Consider the following 15551-nt stretch of genomic DNA (forward strand, 5'->3'; position numbering starts at 1 on the left):
ACTGTATTGTTGATTGTATGTTTGTTTATTTCATGTGTGACTCTGTGTTGTATGTGTCGAACTGCTTTGCTTTATCTTGGCCAGGTCGCAGTTGCAAATGAGAACTTGTTCTCAACTAGCCTACCTGGTTAAATAAAGGTTAAATAAATAAATAAAAAATACAATGCCTTAGCCACACAACAAAAAAGGCCATAACTCCGCCCAAAAGTATTTCACAGATGTTACATTCCCTCCCTTCTAGCACATTGATGTTTGTCATGAGTCTTGTTCAGAACTTAGCGGTTTTCCCTTCGATAGGCCAGCTTCAAAGTCAAAATTGGGTATATTGTAAAAATTCATTCATTTAAGGTTAAGGTTAGGCATTAGGGTTAGCGGTGTGGTTAATGTTAGCGTTGGGTTTAAAATCTGATTTTATTACTTTGTGGCTGTGCCATCTAATGACTGCTCTGCAGAGCTGCTTCCAGAACAAGATTCATGACAAAAACCGCTGACCTTCTCCCCTCTACCCATCCAGATGCATATTAAACGTTCCCCTTTTAAAATCCACTTCATAATTGGTTTTCTCTCCCGTCTTGTCCTCAGTATATTCCCGTCTCCAGAGCAGAACGCGGGCCTCTCCAACTACCAGGGCTCGTTGAACACGGGCGGTTCCCTGCCAGACCTCAGTAACCTGCACTTCCCCTCACCGCTGCCCACACCCCTGGACCCAGACGACGGGCACCACGGAGGGGGGGGCTACCACCCCAACCTGAGCGGGGGCAGCAGCACAGGCAACCTGCCCGCCGCCATGATGCACCTCGGCATAGGGAATCACCAGGGAGGCTGGACTGAAGGAGGTGGGTGTGTGGGGTGAGGGGGTTCTCAATTCATCTTTCCTCTCATCTTCTCCTCTAAACTCATTGGATAAGAACCTCAAAGGGGAGGGACCATGGACCTTTTCCTCCAATACGGTTAAGTAAAGGCCTAGAGATGGGTGTGAATGTATGTACTGTGGGAGTGTGGGGATGTGTCTTTTGTCTGTGTGCACTCATGTGAAACCAGGCACAGACGCGTACATACAGTGAGGGAAAAAAGTTTGATTTGATTCCCTGCTGATTTTGTACGTTTGCCTAATGACAAAGAAATGATCAGATCAATTAAATACAGAAATGTCTCATTTCCATAAGTATTCCCACCCCTACATGTTAGAATCAGCTGTGAGTCTTTCTGGGTAAGTCTGTAAGAGCAGTGCACACCTGCATTGTACAATATTTTCCCATTCTTTTTTTCTAAATTCTTCATGCTCTGCCAAATTGTTTTTTAAATCAGAAACATTCCATGTTGTCTTGGTAAGCAACTCCAGTGTAGATGTTATTGTCCTGCTGAAAGGTGAATTTGTCTCCCGGTGTCTGTTGGTAAGCAGACTTAGCCAGGTTTTCTTGTAGGGTTTTGCTTGTGCTTAGCTCTACTCAGTTTAGTTTTTATCCTAAAAAACTCCCTAGTCCTTGCTGATGACAAGCATACCCGTAACATGATGGAGCCACCACCTTTCTTCAAAATATGAGGAGTGGTACTCAGGAATGTGTTGTGCTGGATTTGCAACAAACATTCAGGACATAAAGTTCATTTCTTTGCAAGATTTTTTGCAGTTTTACTTTTTAGTCCCATATTGCAAACAGAATACAACTATTTTGGAGTATTTGTGTTCTGTACAGGCTTTCTTCTTTTTACTCTGTCATTTAGGTTAGTATTGTGAAGTAACTACAATGTTGTTCCATCCTCAGTTTTCTCCTATCACAGCCATTAAACTGTTTTAAAGTCACTATTGGCCTCATGGTGAAATACCTAAACGGTTTCCTTCCTCTCTGTCAACTGAGTTAGTAACACCATCCAAAGTGTAATTATTAACTTCACCATGCTCAAAGAGATATTCACAATGTCTTCTTTTTTTGTTTTTGTTTACCCATCTACCAATAGGTGCCCTTCTTTGCAAGGCATTGGAAAACCTCCCTGGTCTTTGAATGTGTTTTAAATTCACTGCTCAACTGAGGGACCTTACAGATAATTATACAGAAATGAGGTAGTCATTATAAAAATACTGTTAAACACGTTTTTTCACACAGAGTCCATGCAACTTATTATGTGACTTGTTAAGACAATTTTTACTACTGAACTTATTTAGGCTTTCCATAACGAAGGGGTTGAATACTTATTGACTGAAGACATTTCAGCTTTCCATTTTCAATTAATTTGTTAACATTTCTTAAAACACAATTCTACTTTCACATTATGGCCAGTGACACAAAATCTCAATTTAATACATTTTAAATTCAGGCTGCAACAACAAAATGTGTAAAAAGTAAAGGGGTGTGTGTAGATGGTTGTATGTGTGCAGATGCTGTGTGTCCTCACCGGTGCGCTGGGGGGGCCCTCGGCCCATCTGCTGGTTTATGTGAAAGGGGTCCTGGGGGTTCATGGCACTCGTGTGTCATGTTGGTTCTGTGCAGTAGGAGAAGATGGATGGAGGGAGGGAGCGAGGATGGATGCAGGGAGGAGGAGAGAGAGAGAGAGAAGGAGAGGATGGGTGGAGGGAGGAGGAGAGGATGTTAGTTTTCTGACCCAGTGGTGGAGAGAGGCATTTTACAGTGATACAGCCTGAAATTGGCCAGGGCACTAGAACAGTCTGCAGCACCCGGCCTCACCCTACTAGAATCTGAAGTCAAATGTCTACTGTTTGCTGATGATCTGGTGCGAGGCTGAGGACGCCTCCAGGCTAGGTCAGAGAGTCATTCTCAATAATAATAAAACAAGGGCCAGCAAGCCAAGACCTTCACATTGGGGGTTTTCTGAACCACATGATTTAATATAAAAATATATTTACAAAAAAAGGCATTAAAGGCCCAGTGCCAAAAAAAAATGGGATTCCCTGTGATTTATATATATTTCCACACTGTGGTTGGAATAATATTGTGAAAATTATGTTAATAGCCTTTTAGTGGTTTGAAGGGAGAGTAAAGTGAATATAGAGGGATGTCTTTATCCAACCCTCCTCCCTCTGAAATCTACCACTATCTAATCACTCCTCTCTCTCTCAAACCCTCTCGCTCTCTCAAACCCTCTCGCTCTCTCAAACCCTCTCGCTCTCTCGAAACCCTCTCGCTCTCTCAAACCCTCTCGCTCTCTCAAACCCTCTCGCTCTCTCGAAACCCTCCGCTCTCTCGAAACCCTCTCGCTCTCTCGAAACCCTCTCGCTCTCTCGAAACCCTCTCGCTCTCGCGAAACCCTCTCGCTCTCTCGAAGCTCTCTCGCTCTTGTGTACTCTCGCTCTCTCTCGTACCCTCTCGCGCTCTCTCTCGTACCCTCTCGCGCTCTCTCTCGTACCCTCTCGCGCTCTCTCTCGTACCCTCTCGCGCTCTCTCTCGTACCCTCTCGCGCTCTCTCTCGTACCCTCTCGCGCTCTCTCTCGTACCCTCTCGCGCTCTCTCTCGGGCCCTCTCGCGCTCTCTCTCTCTCTCGGGCCCTCTCTCTCTCTCTCGGGCCCTCTCGCTCTCTCTCTCTCTCTCTCTCTCTCTCTCTCTCTCTCTCTCGGGCCCTCTCGCTCTCTCTCTCTCTCTCTCTCTCTCTCTCTCGGGCCCTCTCGCTCTCTCTCTCTCGGGCCCTCTCGCTCTCTCTCGGGCTCTCTCTCTCTCGGGCTCTCTCTCTCTCGGGCCCTCTCTCTCTCTCTCGGGCTCTCTCTCTCTCTCTCTCTCGGGCTCTCTCTCGCTCTCTCGGGCTCTCTCTCTCTCTCGGGCCCTCTCTCTCTCTCTCTCTCTCGGGCCCTCTCTCTCTCGAGCCCTCTCGCTCTCTCTCTGACCCATTTTCTCTGACCCTCTCTCGCTCTGACCCTCTCTCTCTCGCTCTCTCTCTGACCCTCTCTCTCGCTCGCTTTCTCTCTGACCCTCTCGCGCTTTCTCTCTGACCTTCTCGCGCTTTCTCTCTGACCCTCTCGCGCTTTCTCTCTGACCCTCTCGCGCTTTCTCTCTGACCCTCTCTCGCTTTCTCTCTGACCCTCTCGCTTTCTCTCTGACCCTCTCGCGCTTTCTCTCTGACCCTCTCGCGCTTTCTCTCTGACCCTCTCGCGCTTTCTCTCTGACCCTCTCGCGCTTTCTCTCGTACCCTCTCTCGAACCCTCTCTCGCTTTCTCTCGAACCCTCTCTCTCTCTCTCTCTCTCGCTCTCTCTCTCTCTCTCTGACCCTCTCTCTCTCTCTGACCCTCTCTCTCTCTCTCTCTGACCCGCTCTCTCTCTCTCTCTCTCTGACCCTCTCTCTCTCTCTCTGACCCTCTCTCTCTCTCTCTGACCCTCCCTCTCTCTCTCTGACCCTCCCTCTCTCTCTCTGACCCTCTCTCTCTTCCTGCCACTTTAAAAAACATAATGAGTTTATTGGCATAGTGCACATAGTGCTGATGCAAACCATTCAGAAATGGAAGCAATCACAAAAATAAGTAAAAAATGTTTTAATCAATTCTTCCTCTGATGAATCAGTGTGTGGAGATCTTTGTATTTAATAGAACGTGTGTGTGTGTGTGTGTGTGTGTGGTAGACTAGCGGTTAAGAGCATTGGGCCAGTAACTGAAAGTTGCTGGATCGACTACCGAGCCAACAAGGTGAAAAATCAGTCCCTAATTGCTCCTGTAAGTCTCTTTGCTAAATGACTACAGTGTGTGTGTGTGTGGGCACACCTGATAACAATGCTGCATACTACTGATCCATGACCTGGTGCAGAGGGACATTAGGAAATGGGAATTAAATACTCCAAACTGTTAATAATAGTCTGTGGTCTGAATGTGTGACTCAAAAGCCTTCCTTCTTTCTTCCAGGTCTCTCGTCCTCTCTGAGCAATCCTTCCATCCAGAACTCTCTCCAAAACTCCCAGCTACACTCGTCCCTCAGCAATCCCTCCATCCACTCGTCCCTCCGTCTGACGTCCCTCTCCAACCCTCCGCAGGGAGCCATGAGCAGCTCGCCTCGCCGCCGCCCGGCTCCCATCAGCCCCCTCACTCTGTCACCCGGCACCGAGCAACGGCGGGGGCTTTCCAAGCAGCTGTCTCCCACAATGTCCCCCTCACTGTCCCCCATCACACAGGTACACACACACAAAAACTCAGAGGAAAAAAAGAAACGCCCTCTCACTGTCAACTGCATTTATTTTCAGCAAACTTAACATGTATAAATACTTGTATGAACATAACAAGATTCAACAACTGAGACATAAACTGAACAAGTTCCACAGACATGTGACTAATAGAAATGGAATAATGTGTCCCTGAACAAAGGGGGGTCAAAATCAAAAGTAACAGTCAGTATCTGGTGTGGCCACCAGCTGCATTAAGTCCTGCAGTGCATCTCCTCCTCATTGGACTGCACCAGATTTGCCAGTTCTTGCTGTGAGATGTTACCCCACTCTTCCACCAAGGCACCTGCAAGTTCCCAGACATTTCTGGGGGGAATGGCCCTAGCCCTCACCCTCCGATCCAACAGGTCCCAGACGTGCTCAATGGTTTGAGCCCCCGGCTCTTTGCTGGCCATGGCCTGTCTTGCATGAAATCATGCACAGAACGAGCAGTATGGCTGGTGTCATTGTCATGCTGGAGGGTCAGGATGAGCCTGCAGGAAGGGTACCACATGAGGGAGGAGGATGTCTTCCCTGTAACGCACAGTGTTGAGATTGCCTGCAATGACAACAAGCACAGTCCGATGATACTGTGACACACCACCCCAGACCATGACGGACCCTCCACCTCCAAATTGATCCCACTCCAGAGTACAGGCCTCGGTGTAACGCTCATTCCCTCGACAATAAACGTGAATCTGACCATCACCCCTGGTGGGACAAAATATCGACTCGTCAGTGAAGAGCACTTTTTGCCTGTCTGGTCCAGCGACGGTGGGTTTGTGCCCATAGTCGACGTTGTTGCCGGTGGTGTCTGTTGAGGACTTGCCTTACAACAGGCCTACAAGCCCTCAGTCCAGCCTCTCTCGGCCTATTGCGGACAGTCTGAGCACTGATGGAGGGATTGTGTGTTCCTGGTGTAACTCGGGCAGTTGTTGCCATCCTGTACCTGTCTGCAGGTGTGATGTTCGGATGTACTGATCCTGTGCAGGTGTTACACGTGGTCTGCCACTGCGAGGATGATCAGCTGTCCGGCCTGTCTCCCTGTAGCGCGGTCTTAGGCATCGCAATTTATTTCCCTGGCCACATCTGCAGTCTTCATGCCTCATTGCAGCATGCCTAAGGCACGTTCACGCAAATGAGCAGGGACCCTGGGCATCTTCCTTTTGGTGTTTTTCGGAGTCGGTAGAAAGGCCTCTTTAGTGTCCTAAGTTTTCATTACTGTGACCTTAATTGCCTACTGTCTGTAAGCTGTTAGTGTCTTAATGACCGTTCCACAGGTGCATGTTCATTAATTGTTCATTGAACAAGCATGGGAAACAGTATTTAAACCATTTACAATGAAAATCTGTGAAGTTATTTTGATTTTTACTAATTATCTTTGAATTACAGGGTCCTGAAAAAGGGACGTTTTTAGTCATACTTACCTTCGCAATACACAGACACACACACACACACACCTCACTACTTACTTAGCTCGCTTTCCCCGGTTAGACAGGCAAGCCAGCAACCGGATGGTTGCCAGTTCGAATCCCGGGTCTGACTGAAAAAATCTGTCAGGAAGTGAACTGGCAACTGGAGGTATCAAATCCTGCCGCTGTGCCATTACTCAAGGCACTAAACCCCCCAAAACAACTGCTTCACGGGTGTCCAGTGTGGCAGCCCCCTGCTCAAACCACTCCAACCTGTATACTGTTGAAGTCAGAAGTTTACATATGCCAAATACATTTAAACTCAGTTTTTCACAATTCCTGACATTTTAATCCTAGTCTTAGGTCAGTTAGGATGACCACTTTATTTTAAGAATGTGAAATGTCAGAATAATAGTAGAGAATGATTTCAGCTTTTATTTCTTTCATCACATTCCCAGTGGGTCAGAAGTTTACACTCAATTAGTATTTGGTAGCATTGCCTTTAAATTGTTTATCTTGGGTCAAACGTTTCGGGTAGCCTTCCACAAGCTTCCCACAATAAGTTGGGTGAATTTTCCTCCTGACAGAGCTGGTGTAACTGAGTCAGGTTTGTAGGCCTCCTTGCTCTCACACGCCTTTAAAGTTCTGCCCACACATTTTCTATAGGATTGAGGTCAGGGCTTTGTGATGGTCACTCCAATACCTTGACTTTGTTGTCCTTTAAGCCATTTTGCCACAACTTTGGAAGTATGCTTGGGGTTATTGTCCATTTGGAAGACCCATTTGCGACCAAGCTTTAACTTCCTGACTGATGTCTTGAGATGTTGCTTCAGTATATCCACATCATTTTCCTCCTCATGATGCCATCTAGTTTGTGAAGTGCACCTGTCCCTCCTTCAGCAAAGCACCCCCACAACATGATGCTGCCACCCCCGTGCTTCACGGTTGGGATGGTGTTCTTCGGCTTGCAAGCCTCCTCCTTTTTCCTCCAAACATAACAATGGTCATTATGGCCAAACAGTTCTATTTTTGTTTCATCAGACCAGAGGACATTTCTCTAAAATGTAGGATCTTTGTCCCCATATACAGTTGTAAACTGTCTGGCTTTTTTATGGCGGTTTTGGAGCAGTGACTTCTTCCTTGCTGAACGGCCTTTCAGGTTGTCGATTTAGGACTCGTTTTACTGTGGATATAGATACTTTTGTACCTGTTTCCTCCAGCATCTTCACAAGGTCCTTTGCTGTTGTTCTGGGATTGATTTGCACTTTTCGCACCAAAGTACTTTTATCTCTAGGAGACAGAACATGTCTCCTTCCTGAGCGGTATGACGGCTGCGTGGTCCCATGGTGTTTAATACTTGCGTACTATTGTTTGTAAAGATGAACGTGGTACCTTCAGGCATTTGGAAATTACTTCCAAGGATGAACCAGGCTTGTGGAGGTCTACAAAAAAAAATTCTGAGGCTTATTTCTTTTGATTTTCCCATGATGTCAAGCAAAGAGGCACAGAGTTTGAAGGTAGGCCTTGAAATACATCCACAGGTACACCTCCAATTGACTCAAATTATGTCAATTAACCTATCAGAAACTTCTAAAGCCATGACATAATTTTCTGGAATTTTCTAAGCTGTTTAAAGGCACAATCATCATCAAGTGTATGTACATTTCTGACCCACTGGAATTGTAATACAGTGAATTATAAGTGAAATAATCTGTCTGTAAACAATTGTTGGAAAAATTACTTGTGTCATGCACAAAGTAGATGTCCTAACCGACTTGCCAAAAACTATAGTTTGTTAACAAGAAATTTGTGGAGTGGTTGAAAAACAAGTTTTAATGACTCCAACCTAAGTGTATGTAAACTTCCGACTTCAACTGTATGAGGGTCTTTCGGAGGGTTTGGGTTAAAGCTCAAACTGCTGTCAGAGTTTGAGAGTTGCGTGCTAAACGGATTTCTTGCTGGCCAACAAGTAGGTGATATTAAGCTCGAACTGTGTGCATAACTGCATGCTATAAGATACACAAACTAGCAAACTAACAGTTTTGGGAATCAGTTTTTTAAATTGTTATATAATAATAAATAAAAATACAAATAGATTTAAGTTTAAATTTAGATGGATTTATTTACATGTTAAGAAGTGTTTTATTTATTAGTAGATTTTATAGACTGCAGATGACCTTTATCATGATGCTTTCAGTAGCCCAAGTGGACCATTGGCGTGGATGATTGACTAGCCCACATGGTGTCCAAATCCTCCCTGGTCCGTAGGCCAGTGAGAATGTCGAGCCCTTTATTCCTGTAACCAGGAAATACCCTTGAGGTTAGAAACCCCTTGTTGGATGGCAACATGGCAACTTCATGTATACTGTGTTTTTGGGGAAAGTCCTCAGTGGTTTAAGGCTAACCTGATACGCAGCCAAATACTAGTGCATCTTTTGATTACTCTAATTGCATCCCTCCGTTCTCCTTTTCTTAAATCTGACATGACCCCACCCTCTCTCCCTCTAACCCCCCTCCCACCTCTCCCTCTATAACCCTCCCTCCCACCTTCTCTCCCTCTAACCCTCCCTCCCACCCGCTCTTCCTCTAACCCTCCCTCCCACCATCTCTCCCTCTAACCCTCCCTCCCACCATCTCTCCCTCTAACCCTCACTCCCACCATCTCTCCCTCTAACCCTCCCTCCCTCTAACCCTCCCTCCCACCCTCTCTCCCTCTAACCCTCCCTCCCACCCTCTCTCCCTCTAACCCTCCCTCCCACCCTCTCTCCCTCTAACCCTCCCTCCCACCATCTCTCCCTCTAACCCTCCCTCCCTCTCTCCCTCTATCTCTCCCTCTAACCCTCCCTCCCTCCCTCTCTCCCTCTAACCCTCCCTCTAACCCTCCCTCCCACCATCTCTCCCTCTAACCCTCCCTCCCACCCTCTCTCCCTCTAACCCTCCCTCTAACCCTCCCTCTAACCCTCCCTCCCTCTAACCCTCCCTCCCACCCTCTCTCCCTCTAACCCTCCCTCCCACCCTCTCTCCCTCTAACCCTCCCTCCCACCCTCTCTCCCTCTAACCCTCCCGACCACCCTCCCTCCCTCTAACCCTCCCTCCCACCATCTCTCCCTCTAACCCTCCCTCCCTCCCCTCTCTCCTTCTAACCCTCCCTCTAACCCTCCCTCCCACCATCTCTCCCTCTAACCCTCCCTCCCTCTAACCCTCCCTCCCACCCTCTCTCCCTCTAACCCTCCCTCTAACCCTCCCTCCCACCATCTCTCCCTCTAACCCTCCCTCCCACCATCTCTCCCTCTAACCCTCCCTCCCTCCCTCTCTCCCTCTAACCCTCCCTCCCACCCTCTCTCCCTCTAACCCTCCCTCTTTCTTTTCGTCTTTTTTTCAGGGGGTTGCCTTGGACACCAGCAGCTTACCAATGGAGCCTCCACCTCCCTACCCTCTCTACCAACAGCTACACCAACAGTCCCAGCATTCAATGGGGCAACAACAACAACGCCAGCAACAACGTCATCATCATCATCAACAGCAGCCAGTGTCCCCTCTGCAGAACATCTCTCTGGACTTCAACTCTGGTGTAAGTGTTTGTCTGTGTGTCTGGATATGTCTATGTTCTAAAGCCAAATACATATCCAAAAACTGTCTAGAGAAATGTACTACAGCCTGGATTAGTTGAAAAATCATCCCTTTGAACGGTGTATCCATTTAGGGAAACACTTGTAAATGCAGATAGTATCTCTGAGTCTATGCCCCAATGTTGTATGTCTCATACACTTCTGTTGCTGGCCTAGTGTCTAATGTCAGAGACTGTTGGCGTGCTCTGATAAGGAGACGGGGATATTATTCTGCTTCAGTACCACACACACACACACACACACACACACACACACACACACACACACACACAGCCACTAGACTCAACCATTTCCTGGAACCCAAATGTTATTTGTCTAACTCTGTAGTCTGTGGTTGATAAACACCAAATTCGTGGAAGGAAGGAAGCAGACCCAAATTCTAAAGAACTAAAAACATCCTTGGTTACATCACAAATGGAACCCTATTCCCTACACAGTGCACTACTTCTAACCAGAGCCTTATGGGTAGGGCTCAAAAGAAATGCACTAAATGGTAGTGCTGCTCTATTAGAGCCATTTGTAGGCAGTTAAATGTTACTAACTTGGTAAATCACTGCATTAGACCTGGTAACTAAACTCTCAGAGCACTGTCCATTCTGTCGTCTCCTGAACCACCTCATCTCTCTCTTCATCTGTCGTCTCCTAATCCATCTCTTCTCTCTCTTCATCTGCCTCCTCCTAATCCATCTCTTCTCTCTCTTCATCTGTCTCCTCTTAATCCATCTCTTCTCTCTCGTCATCTGTCTCCTCCTAATCCATCTCTTCTCTCTCTTCATCTGTCTACTCCTAATCCATCTCTTCTCTCTCTTCATCTGTCTCCTCCTAATCCATCTCTTCTCTCTCTCCATCTGTCTCCTCCTAATCCATCTCTTCTCTCTCTCTCATCTGTCTCCTCCTAATCCATCTCTTCTCTCTCGTCATCTGTCTCCTCCTAATCCATCTCTTCTCTCTCTCCATCTGTCTCCTCCTAATCCATCTCTTCTCTCTCGTCATCTGTCTCCTCCTAATCCATCTCTTCTCTCTCGTCATCTGTCTCCTCCTAATCCATCTCTTCTCTCTCTCCATCTTTCGCTCCCCCATAATCCATCTCTTCTCTCTCTTCATCTTTCGCTCCCCCATAATCCATCTCTTCTCTCTCGTCATCTGTCTCCTCCTAATCCATCTCTTCTCTCTCGTCATCTGTCCCCTCCTAATCCGTCTCTTCTCTCTCGTCATCTGTCTCCTCCTAATCCTTCTCTTCTCTCTCGTCATCTGTCTCCTCCTAATCCATCTCTTCTCTCTCGTCATCTGTCTCCTCCTAATCCATCTCTTCTCTCTCGTCATCTGTCTCCTCCTAATCCATCTCTTCTCTCTCTCCATCTTTCGCTCCTCCTAATCCATCTCTTCTCTCTCTCCATCTTTCGCTCCCCCATAATCCATCTCTTCTCTCTCTTCATCTGTCTCCTCCTAATCCATCTCTTCTCTCTCGTCATCTGTCTCCTCCTAATCCATCTCTTCTCTCTCTCGTCATCTGTCTCCTCCTAATCCATCTCTTCTCTCTCTCGTCATCTGTCTCCTCCTAATCCATCTCTTCTCTCTCTCGTCATCTGTCTCCTCCTAATCCATCTCTTCTCTCTCGTCATCTGTCTCCTCCTAATCCATCTCTTCTCTCTCTCGTCATCTGTCTCCTCCTAATCAATCTCTTCTCTCTCTCGTCATCTGTCTCCTCCTAATCCATCTCTTCTCTCTCTCGTCATCTGTCTCCTCCTAATCCATCTCTTCTCTCTCTCGTCATCTGTCTCCTCCTAATCCATCTCTTCTCTCTCTTCATCTGTCTCCTCCTAATCCATCTCTTCTCTCTCTTCATCTGTCTCCTCCTAATCCATCTCTTCTCTCTCTTCATCTGTCTCCTCCTAATCCATCTCTTCTCTCTCTTCATCTGTCTCCTCCTAATCAATCTCTTCTCTCTCTCCATCTTTCGCTCCCCCATAATCCATCTCTTCTCTCTCTTCATCTGTCTCCTCCTAATCCATCTCTTCTCTCTCTCCATCTTTCGCTCCCCCATAATCCATCTCTTCTCTCTCTTCATCTGTCTCCTCCTAATCCATCTCTTCATCTGTCTCCTCCTAATCCATCTCTTCTCTCTCTCCATCTTTCGCTCCCCCATAATCCATCTCTTCTCTCTCTTCATCTGTCTCCTCCTAATCCATCTCTTCTCTCTCTCCATCTTTCGCTCCCCCATAATCCATCTCTTCTCTCTCTTCATCTGTCTCCTCCTAATCCATCTCTTCTCTCTCTTCATCTGTCTCCTCCTAATCCATCTCTTCTCTCTCCATCTTTCGCTCCCCCATATCTATCTCCACGTTTCTCCATCTCTCCCTCTTCTTCCCACAGCATAACAACATGGCGGCGTTCTTCAATGACCCGTTCATGGACCCACAGTTCTCCAGTCGCCAGGCCAAGGCACTGTCCTACCAGGTAAACCACCGGGGAGAAGTCTCTAGAGAAGGATCCTCCGGAAAGGACTTCATTCCCTCATTCACAGTTAGTATCTGAAGTTTTTTTTTAGTTCAGTGATGGGTTTAGGCCTGCCAAAGTGAAATAAAGGGATAGTTTACTCAAAAATGGCACAAATCGCATCAGCACTGTTTTTGCACTGTTCAGAAAGTGCTTCTTCTTGAAAACTTGACTGCTGACAAGCACAATGTTTTGGGACTGTATTAACAGTGGACTAATGAGCAAAATACTAAATGATTGTTTGAGAACTATCCCTTTAAAATGTCTTAGTTGATGGGTAGAAGTTTTAGGGGTGTAATTGTGGCAACCAGATATTTGTAGTTCTATGATATATCATGTGCTGTGGAGTAGTGAACCAAGTCCGCTCAAGAGTATGCTTGGTTTGGTCATTGGTTGGTCATCTGGAATGGTTGTTGATGATTGGTTGGTCATTTGGAATGGTTGTTTGTCATTGATTGGTCATCTGTAATGGTTGTGTTTGACCCCCATCACCACCACCATCTCTTTTCTCTCTCTCCCCTCCCATCCCTCCTCTCCCACCTCTATCTCTTCCTGCCTCCTCTTCAGTTGGACCAGTTCAGCATGTTGGAGAGTGCCATGAGCCAAATTGCAGGCGGTTCGTGTTTCGACCCGTCCTCGCCCTCTTCCTCGCCCCTATACAGCTCGCAGGCCGCCCTCATGGGCCTGGGTGGGAGCCACGGCAACTTGCAGGACCAGCTGCAGCAGATGAGACCCAACAACAACTACAACTGCAGTGGAGGGGTGCCCAATATCATACTGACTGGTAGGTGGAGGGGTGCCCAATATCATACTGACTGGTAGATGGAGGGGTGCCCAATATCATACTGACTGGTAGGTGGAGGGGTGCCCAATATCATACTGACTGGTAGGTGGAGGGGTGCCCAATATCATACTGACTGGTAGGTGGAGGGGTGCCCAATATCATACTGACTGGTAGGTGGAGGGGTGCCCAATATCATACTGACTGGTAGGTGGAGGGGTGCCCAATATCATACTGACTGGTAGGTGGAGGGGTGCCCAATATCATACTGACTGGTAGATGGAGGGGTGCCCAATATACTGACTGGTAGGTGGAGGGGTGCCCAATATCATACCGACTGGTAGGTGGAGGGGTGCCCAATATCATACCGACTGGTAGGTGGAGGGGTGCCCAATATCATACCGACTGGTAGGTGGAGGGGTGCCCAATATCATACCGACTGGTAGGTGGAGGGGTGCCCAATATCATACCGACTGGTAGGTGGAGGGGGTGCCCAATATCATACCGACTGGTAGGTGGAGGGGGTGCCCAATATCATACCGACTGGTAGGTGGAGGGGTGCCCAATATCATACCGACTGGTAGGTGGAGGGGTGCCCAATATCATACCGACTGGTAGGTGGAGGGGTGCCCAATATCATACCGACTGGTAGGTGGAGGGGTGCCCAATATCATACCGACTGGTAGGTGGAGGGGTGCCCAATATCATACCGACTGGTAGGTGGAGGGGTGCCCAATATCATACCGACTGGTAGGTGGAGGGGTGCCCAATATCATACCGACTGGTAGGTGGAGGGGTGCCCAATATCATACCGACTGGTAGGTGGAGGGGTGCCCAATATCATACCGACTGGTAGGTGGAGGGGTGCCCAATATCATACCGACTGGTAGGTGGAGGGGTGCCCAATATCATACCGACTGGTAGGTGGAGGGGTGCCCAATATCATACCGACTGGTAGGTGGAGGGGTGCCCAATATCATACCGACTGGTAGGTGGAGGGGTGCCCAATATCATACCGACTGGTAGGGTAGGTGGAGGGGTGTCCAAAATCATACCGACTGGTAGGGTAGCTGGATGGGTGTCCAGCATCATACCGACTGGTACGGTAGGTGGAGGGGTGTCCAGTATCATACCGACTGGTAGACCAGGGAGTGTGTGTGTGGCTGTGAGGAGTGGAAGTTTCAATGACTTGAGTCACTAACTTCATCCGTCTCTCCTTCTCTCCCCCACTTTCTCTTCCTCCTCTCTTTATCCTCTCTCTCCTGTCCGTTCCCCCTTCCCCCCACCCCCATCCCTCCATAGATGACTCCAACCCCAGTCATTCCAAGGACATCAGCAGTGCCATGTCGGCCGGCAACATGGCTGACTGTTTCGACTCGGAGGTGAGCTTCCCACTGGAGGATGAGCTGCGCATCGAGCCCTTGAGCCTGGATGGTCTGAACATGCTCAGTGACCCCGACATGGTGCTCTCTGACCCCTCGGTGGAGGACAGTTTCCGCAGCGACAGACTGTAATCGGGCACGCACACATACACACACAGACTGTATAGGCCAGGTAGCGTGGGTTAAACTTGAATGATCCCCACCTCCCTCACACACTCATGGCATACGTATGCAATTTTTTAAGGCATTTACATACACACACACACTATTATAGAGGAATAGACTTGTGTACAATCCCTGTTTACATGGGCTTCACATGTAAATGCCACACACACACACGCTCTTACCTACGTTGTGCATAGTCATTTGGAACGGATGAACTGATGTACCATTGATTGATATTATTTTTAATTTTTTACCAACATTACATCAGCACTGAGCATTACTATAACGTTACTATAACGTTCCTATAGTGTTCCTCCACCTATATACAGTTGAAGTCGGAAGTTTACATACACTTAGGTTGGAGTTATTAAAATTAGTTTTTCAACCACTCCACACATTTCTTGTTAACAAACTCTAGTTTTGGCAAGTCGGTTAGGACATCTACTTTGCATGACACAAGTAATTTTTCCAACAATTGTTTACAGACAGATTATTTCACTTATAATTCACGGTATCACAATTCCATTGGGTCAGAAGTTTACATACACTAAGTTGA

General features: G+C 47.5%; 1 protein-coding gene across 4 annotated transcripts in view; it reads left to right on the top strand.

Annotated features, from left to right (window-relative positions):
- Positions 1-15551, top strand: part of crtc3 (CREB regulated transcription coactivator 3) — a 91565-nt gene that overhangs the window by 73453 nt on the left and 2561 nt on the right. For 2 of the 4 annotated variants that reach the window (XM_065012173.1, XM_065012174.1), the window contains 6 exons: positions 583-836; positions 4838-5103; positions 9925-10113; positions 12545-12694; positions 13235-13451; positions 14751-15551. The exon at positions 14751-15551 is cut by the window's right edge and continues 2561 nt beyond it. In XM_065012173.1, the coding sequence (XP_064868245.1) occupies positions 583-836; positions 4838-5103; positions 9925-10113; positions 12545-12694; positions 13235-13451; positions 14751-14962 (1288 nt within the window). In that variant the 3' untranslated portion in view covers positions 14963-15551. The remainder of the gene's footprint in view (positions 1-582; positions 837-4837; positions 5104-9924; positions 10114-12544; positions 12695-13234; positions 13452-14750) is intronic. The other 2 variants (XM_065012175.1, XM_065012177.1) reach the window with 1 other exon arrangement.

The sequence above is a fragment of the Oncorhynchus nerka genome, linkage group LG27, assembly GCF_034236695.1.
Source record: "Oncorhynchus nerka isolate Pitt River linkage group LG27, Oner_Uvic_2.0, whole genome shotgun sequence".
NCBI lineage: Eukaryota > Metazoa > Chordata > Actinopteri > Salmoniformes > Salmonidae > Oncorhynchus > Oncorhynchus nerka.